Here is an 8,107-nt window from a genome sequence, read left to right as displayed (position 1 = left end):
ATTTCATCCCATCTTTGATAGACCCATCCTTTCAGAGATGGCATGGAAGTGGCATGACTTGCATAAGGGACCTATTTGAAAGAGGCCGATTCATTTCCTTTGAACAGCTAAAAAGAGACTTTGGTGTCCCTCAAACTGACTTTTTCAGGTATCTCCAAGTGCGTAGCTATGTGAAAGCTAATTTCCCCCTAATACTGCCCAGGGCATCGTGGATCAATAAATGTTTGGATATGAACCTGACTGATAAAGATTTAGTATCAGCAATATATGGCAAGATTCAGAATACAGCAACCCCATCACGTAGTCATTTTAAGGAATCTTGGGAAAAAGAATTAGGGGAACTATTTACAGATACAGCCTGGCAGGCCGCAATCTCAAGAATCCACTCCTCATCAATTTGCATCAGGCATGTCCTACTACAGTTCAAGGTGCTGCATACATTGCACTTGTCTCCTAATAAATTAGCTAGAATATACTCTGATGCAGACCCATCTTGTGTCAGATGTGGACACAGCCCAGCTGAACTCAGCCATATGTTTTGGTCTTGCCCCAGACTTCACCCATTTTGGGAGTCAATCTTTAAGATGACAACGTTCATATGTAATAAGAATATCGATCAAAGTCTTCTAACTGCTTTATTTGGGGTTGTCCCTCTGACTACACCAATAACAACGCTCCAGGCCAACACAATAGCATTTCTTACACTACTTGCAAAATGCAAAATATTACTCAGCTGGAAGAAGGCTGCTCCTCTGTCTCAGAAACAGTGGGTAGAGGATGTCATGTTCCATCTTAAGCTTGAACATCTGAAACATGCAGTGAACGGCTCCATTCAGGAATACAACATCACTTACCATTTCTTTTATATTTTGAGACAGAGTTCGCTTAAGTATACAGCCCTGCCACCCCCATCCCTGTTACTAAATGTTTGAAGTTAGCACCTGTTGCTGCTCTGTTTAGGGTTGTTTTATTGCTGTTCTTACATGTTCAAAGCAATAAAAAGATTTGAATAATAAGAAAACAAACAGCAGTAACCAGAGAACGGAAAGCAATGAACCAATGGTAAGTGAGTGACAAAAGACTGAATAAAAAGGGCTGAGGGTGAGTGGAAGATGAGCTACAGATGGGACTGACAAGTGAGGAACAGGTGAAATGGGCGTGGCAGACTGACTAAGGGCAGGTAGATAGAGGCTCAGGGAACAAGACAATACAGTAATCTAAAACACGGAACACAAGGAGCAAAATTAAACTAGAACATCTTATAAAGAAATGCAAAGAACAAACTGAACACAGATCACAAGAACAAAAACATGAAAATCCTATAACAGCTCTAAAAATACTCAAATCCTGACAGATTCCTAAGATATTTATTCTTTCAAATACATAGTCTTAACTCAACACTTATATAAAAAGAAAATAACATCTTTAAACTACTGTAGTGATTCAATATATAGTCTACCCTGAGATCAATGATTAAACATTTAAAACTGATCCTATAAAAAGAAAAAAGGGCCATTAAAACAGAAATACTTTAAATCACACTTGATTGACTGACTATCAGGAAAAGAAAAACAGTTTATGAACAGATAAACAGTTTCATTGATTCTTAGATTTGAACAAGAAGTACAATAACAGAAGGATGTTTTCAGTTTTGAAATATACCAGAGAGAAGCAGAAAAGGGCAACTGTGGCCTGCCAGTGGAAGGGCCTTGATTACCACCTTTGTTTTTTGTTTTTTCAAGGGTATATGAATGATGACACAAGACAAGAAGTTTCCACAAGATTACAAAGTTTATTCAAACAAATTAGATAAAACGCAAAAATTCCTAAAATATGAAAACTGTTATTTTATTTAAAACAATTAGATTCTTTAAAATGTAAAACCAAAAAGTATGGAGGACAAATGTTGAGGCAATAAAACAACAAGAATTAAACCCAAGAAACTAAAAACACACAAATACACAAAATAAATGCAAATCTGAACATGCAAATAAAGAAAACACTCACCCTTAAGGGGAGTGAGGGACTGGTGAAAACCCAAGCATCGAACCTTCTGCAGCTAAGCCGTCCACAACCCATATTAAATCCTCTGACATAAACTGGACATGTAATGACAAAAAAAAGCTTTTGTGAGGGAGCTTTTTAAGAGTTTTCATTCTATTTTATTCTGTGCTTTTACATTATATGCTATTATGCTTAAGATGTGACTCGCTTAGAGAAACAGGCTTCAAGGTTAGTGATTAAATAAATAACTAAAAGACAACGCAATAGTGCTGACTTCTTTGCTTTTTCCAAAGATAAGTATAACTTGTGCAGGTGTTTCATAACAGAAACAGATAACCAACATCAGAAGGACTGGATGCTCTAGAAGGTTAAAGGGGAATACAATTATTTATATGGCAAGAAGGGTAGAAGTAAAGTGAAGTGTGAAGTGAAATTTATTTATACAGCACTTTTCAGCAGCAAGACGATCTAAAGTGCTTTACAATACAGAAACAACAACAGCATCAAATAAACAACAATCAGGTACATACATAATTAAATACAGAGGTACAGAATCAAATACAGTAAACATCATAGAAACATCATAATCAAATACAGTTCAATCATGTATAATCTAAATGAAATATAGGATAATCTAAATGAAATCATGAAACTAAACATATCTAAACATGAGCTAAAACAGTCAAATAGTAGTTAAAATAATCTAAATAAAATCATGATACAGGTAAAGCTGAACTAAACAACAATTAGGCTAAGATAGTCAAAATATGAGCTGAGATAAACTAAACTAAATGTGCAGGAAGGCTAAATAAGCTAACATAAACTGAAACATGACAATGCTAAGCTAAGGGTACAACATGACTAATAGTCTCAAAAGGCCCGCTAAACAGCCAACATAAGAATTACTAAGATAACTAAACTAAAATCACAATAAAGTTAAAGCTGAACTAAACAACAATTAGGAATCTAACAATCTAACAATATCTAAAATATGAGCTATGATAAACTAAGCTAAATGTACAGGAACTAAACTAAATGTACAGGAAGGCTAAATAAGCTAAAACACAACAATACTAAACTAAACGGTACAAAAAAAACTTTCTAATAGTACCAAAAGGCTCACTACACAGCCAACATTAGAACTACTAACTAAGGGAGGGGAGGGAGGGAGTGGAATGAGAGTGGGATGACAGAGATGACTCAGAAACAGCGGAAAGTGCAGGTGTGTCTGTTTGTGTGTGTGTGTAGAGGCGGTGGAAGACGATATGGTGCATGTTGTATGTGTGTGTGTGTGTGTGTGTGTGTGTGTTTGTAGAGAGGTCCATGAATCACGTCACAGAGGCCATTGTCTTTGATAATGTGATGGAATGTTTATCAGCCAGCCCAGAGCAGATCAACAGATGTCCTTGCAGGGAGGGGGCAGAGCATCTTGTTTACATAAAATCCAGGGAGAAATTGAAGATAGATAGCCAAGGCCAGCGTCAGGGAAGCCAGAATTTACAAAACAATAATTGTTTTGGTTCAGGCAGACTTGTTTTTGTCTGCCTTGAAAAGTCTTGCTGATACTTCTCAATGGCGAATCCAAACAGCCAAATTCCAGGTCCATTCCGCCTGATTCGAGTGAGCGACTTTCTCCAAGATGTAACCCATATTATTATTCATGAGTCCCAGAACCGCAATTTAGCCTGCGGTTCTGTAAAAGGATTGCATCCAACTTGTGATTCAGCTCCCGTAACCACACAGTTTGATTGTTGACCGCCAAACCCATCAAACGAATTTGACGAGAATTCAGGTCACTGCCTAATCCAAACAGCAGAAATCCTGTTATCAAAAACCCAAATATGTAAAGATCTTCTTCCAAAAAAACAACAACTGATAGACAAACAATATTCCATTTCCTCCAGGAATCCATTGTGTATCCAGCAAAAATGTCCCATCAGGGTAAGTCAGCTCTCCCAAAATCTGTCTTATCGTCGAGAAAATTTGATCAATTGCGTTGATAGACCAGCTGACCAGATCCATGGTTTAAAAATTTTGGAGAATATGCAAATGAGAGGCTCAGAAAAAAAAGCAGGGGAGAGAGGCGGGGTTCAGGAGACAGAGAGACAGAGAGAAAAGAAACATGTTGGCCTTCCACCAGGAGCATAGCAGAAAAAAAAAAAAAAAGAGAACACAGCTGGAACATGTCTAACGCTAGTACTGGGTGTGGAGAGTTAGCGGCTGAAAGCATGAAAAGATTAAAACTGGGTGACTTTCTCAGACAACTTAGGGCGTGTGGCTGTTCCTTTGTGTTGGTGGGTTGTTGTCTATATTCAGCTGAATGTTTAATAAATGTGTGTTTATTGATTGAACCCCTGGTCTGAGACTCATTTGTGTGTCCATCTTTTCTGCAACATCAAAGTTCCGATGAGGGAAACAAAGTAGCAAGGTGAAATTCCTCTGAAAGGAGTAAATACTTGTATCCTGACAATTTATGGGGCACGGTTTTTTAATTAAATCAGAAACATCTTTGACTTAAAAAGGTTAAAACCAAACTGAGTAAAAACTGACTAAACAAAAAAGTAAAAAAACCAAAACAAAAACAAAAAAAACTAAAAACAAAACAGTAGTAGCAGTTTAGCAGCATTTGTGAAAACAGATGCAAATTTAACAGATATATTAAGTATGTATAATGGCAGACAGACGCAAATGTGTAGTAAACAGCTTAACATGCCTCGTCGCACAGCACAATGGTTTAGTGGTTAGCACTGTTGCCTCACAGCAAGAAAGTCCTGGGTTCAAGCCCCAGGTTGGACCTGGGGTCTGTCTGTGTAAATGTTTGTATTTATTAAATGTATTTTATATATCTAGATGGAAATCGTAATTTGATGAACTCACCTGTGAGTTAAGAGTGGTTTAAACAGCGGCGACTATTTAGGACTGTAATTGTGTGATTAGAGAGAGATGTTTAGTGCTGTTAGAAAGCTTGAGATGACACGTATTGTCCATCAAGTGTTCTGTATGTGGATGTGTCATCTCTACTGTAAACCCAGCCACAAAAGGCCACATGACCACACTCTAAAACACACAAACAAACAAAAAAAATGCAACAGAAAAATGCTGCAATCACAGAAAGTAGACAGAAGCAAAACCATACAACCAACAAAACAAATGTAAAGAAAAATTGCTGTAAGACCAAAAAACACTAAAACACCAGCAAGTAAGAAAAGATGCAAACTTACTCCACGAAACAGAAGTGTAAGTGAAAAGCATCTTTTCATATCTTACTGTTGAGCAGCCTTTAGTCCACACACAGCCTGAGGCTACTATCTTTCTTCATCACCAGGACAATAGGAGAGGCATAGGGGTACAGCTTTGTCAAATAACTTGGTTATTCAGCAACTGATGTATGTGAGCCCTAACGTCATCATAACCAGAGGTAAAAATGTGCCTGCAGCTCTGTCTAATGGGAACATTATTGAGTAAGTAGATGTCAGAAGGTTAGTGCAACCAAGGTCCGGTTCATAGGTTTCAAAATGTATCTCACGTTCTAGCAAGAGATATCCAACGTTTTCTTGGCCTGTTTCTCAGAGTGAGGATAAATCTAGTGGCCCAATCTAATCCTGAACTGGAGAGACTTGCCCCTGTTGGCTAGTTAAAGTAGCAATAATCTCATGCATTTCCTGCCCCACCGTAGTCACTCCATCTGGTAGGCTTACATTGTGAGCCTGACTCAACATCCTTAAAGGGTAGTGGGGATGTAGGACAATATTTGCCTCATTGACATGAACTACTGGCACATAAACTGTGTTTTTCTTCGCTGAACCATTGCTGGGGAAACCAATGTATCATGTCAACAGGTGTTCCCACTCATAACTTTGAATGACACTGAAGGAGGGACTGAATAACTCTTACTCATTTGCTCTTTCACCCAACTTTAGCATTTTGTATTCACATTTTTATGATTCTGTGTGTGATGATGTCTGTACGTCAGTCTTCAGTATATGTCTACATGAATGTGCCTACCTATCTGGAATAATAAAACAAATCTGGAGACAAAAGATCATTTTAAACATTTGTTACAGTTGATTTTGAGTTTGGAGTTGTATTTGTTTTTTAAAAATCTTTAAGCCACAAAAACTAATTAAACTTTACCCTTATTGTGAATAAAGTGAGATAAGTGTGGTTATTTTGTTAAAAAAAATCTACTCAGACACTAAGTAAAATACAACAGAAATTGTTTTTTTTTCCCTTTATTTCTTTTAATCACACATATGGTAGTAGGGCCTTGGGAAAACTCTCACTTTCACTTGAGAAGTTTTATTTTATTCACAGATAATTTGAATTTGGTGAAGAAGCCAGGGATCTTGTTTATATGAATGCAAATGTTTCCACCTCCATCAGCTCAGAGTGTGAGGAAGAGAATAAAGTCAAAGTCTCAGAGCTGCTGAACACAGACTGAAGCAGGATGGAGAAGATCATCTTCAGAGTGATCATCATTACCAGTGCATGCTGTTTGTCTGCAAAACATGCTCATATTCAACAAAAACTAAACTGGGGCGAGGCTCGAAGTTACTGCAGAAGCTACCACACGGACCTCACAAGTCTCTCCAGTGAGCAAGAGGAGGATCTGTTCAGAAAGTTTGTGGATCCCAATGATGAAGGATGGATCGGTGTTTATTGGGATCAAACCACCAGCACATGGAAATGGTCAGGAGGAGATGATGTCACCTTCTGGAAAGATCTTTATTTATATTATACTCAATATGAACTAAATAAACCATATGACCCTAATCGTAATGTCTATTGGAGAAGAGATAGATGGCTTGCAAGGTATGGTTACATACCCCACAGTTTCTTCTGTTTGAGCCTGACTGTGGTGCAGGAAGAGAAGACCTGGGAGGAAGCTCTGGAGCACTGCAGAAAGATTAATGAAAACCTCACCAGTCTGCTCTCTGAGACTGAAAACCTTCTGGCCACAAATGAGATCCAACAGAGCAGCATCACTGAACCGGTGTGGATCGGGCTGCGTTACCTTGGAGACACCTGGCTGTGGGTGAACGGGGACCCTCTGGAGTACGATGCCTGGTCCCAAGGAGGAGATCAGGACCGCCAGTGTCCCATGAAGAGACGCTGTGGAGCTTTAACCAAAGAGGGAGTGTGGGAGAGCTGGGACTGCCAGGAGAAACTCAGCTTCATCTGTGGCTGAGGGTGAGAACCAGACATGAAATCTGTTGAGATAGTTCAGATGTGTTTCCTCGGGTTAAAGTGTGTCTAGTTTCTGAGCTGCACTCACACTCTTATGATTTTATACATTTCTTTTATTGTAAAACAACTAATGATGACTAATATACCCAGATTGTCTTTAATTATCAACAGCAGTGAAATTAGCTGAAAACATCATCGTCTCAACAATCTGACACAACAGTGAGGCCATAAATGCTTCAAAAATGAACAGAGATCAAATAAGAAGAAATGGCATCTGTTGTTGGAGTTCAGAAAGTAAGTCTGCCGTAAAACCCTTTAATCCATTTAAATTTGTTGAAAAAATGTGAACTATTGGAAATGTTTAAGTATTTAAGAATAAATACCTTCATCTGCTTTGAGAGCAACAAGAGTTATAGCTTAAAACTCCAATTAAAGGACTAATTAACTAACATTTACACACATTTTAAGTTTTTATAAGTAATCTCTACATTCATGATGACTTTTTTGTTTCATTCTGCATGTGCACCGTCTGCTCCTAAAGATTCAGAAAGTCTGTATTTTAATAGCTTGTTTGCTGTGTGTCAGAGTCTAAAATCTGAGTGACTGACCAATGTAACCTCATGTAATCAGTCGTGTCTTTGTAATCTTAGCGAGCATTGTGTTTATTTCACATCTGAATCATCTTTTTCTGTATTCTTCCATGAGGATAAAGTTACTTTGTGATGGATAATGTGATACTTATTCTGATTGAGGGTAATGTTATCAAAAAGTTTATGAATTATATTATTTTGTGTTGTTGCTGTGCTGAATAAATCTTAAGCAGAACAAGAATCTGCTGAAAACACAATGATTCTTTTCTTCTTTTAGTTGTTTTATTGTATTTATCAAAGGTAAATAATTACTGTAAAGTTCTTTG

At 37.7% G+C, this 8,107-nt stretch overlaps 1 protein-coding gene across 1 annotated transcript; it reads left to right on the top strand.

The window, feature by feature from the left end:
- Positions 1–6,804: 6,804 nt before the first annotated feature.
- On the top strand, positions 6,805–7,192 carry LOC112450919 (dromaiocalcin-1-like). Its single transcript, XM_025008454.1, has 2 exons — positions 6,805–6,816; positions 6,869–7,192. Exons 1-2 carry the CDS (start codon positions 6,805–6,807, stop codon positions 7,190–7,192), a joined length of 336 nt encoding a protein of 111 aa, XP_024864222.1.
- Positions 7,193–8,107: the final 915 nt, after the last annotated feature.

Source organism: Kryptolebias marmoratus, linkage group LG3, assembly GCF_001649575.2.
Source record: "Kryptolebias marmoratus isolate JLee-2015 linkage group LG3, ASM164957v2, whole genome shotgun sequence".
Lineage (NCBI taxonomy): Eukaryota > Metazoa > Chordata > Actinopteri > Cyprinodontiformes > Rivulidae > Kryptolebias > Kryptolebias marmoratus.
This window is presented reverse-complemented; position numbering and strand designations above follow the sequence as displayed.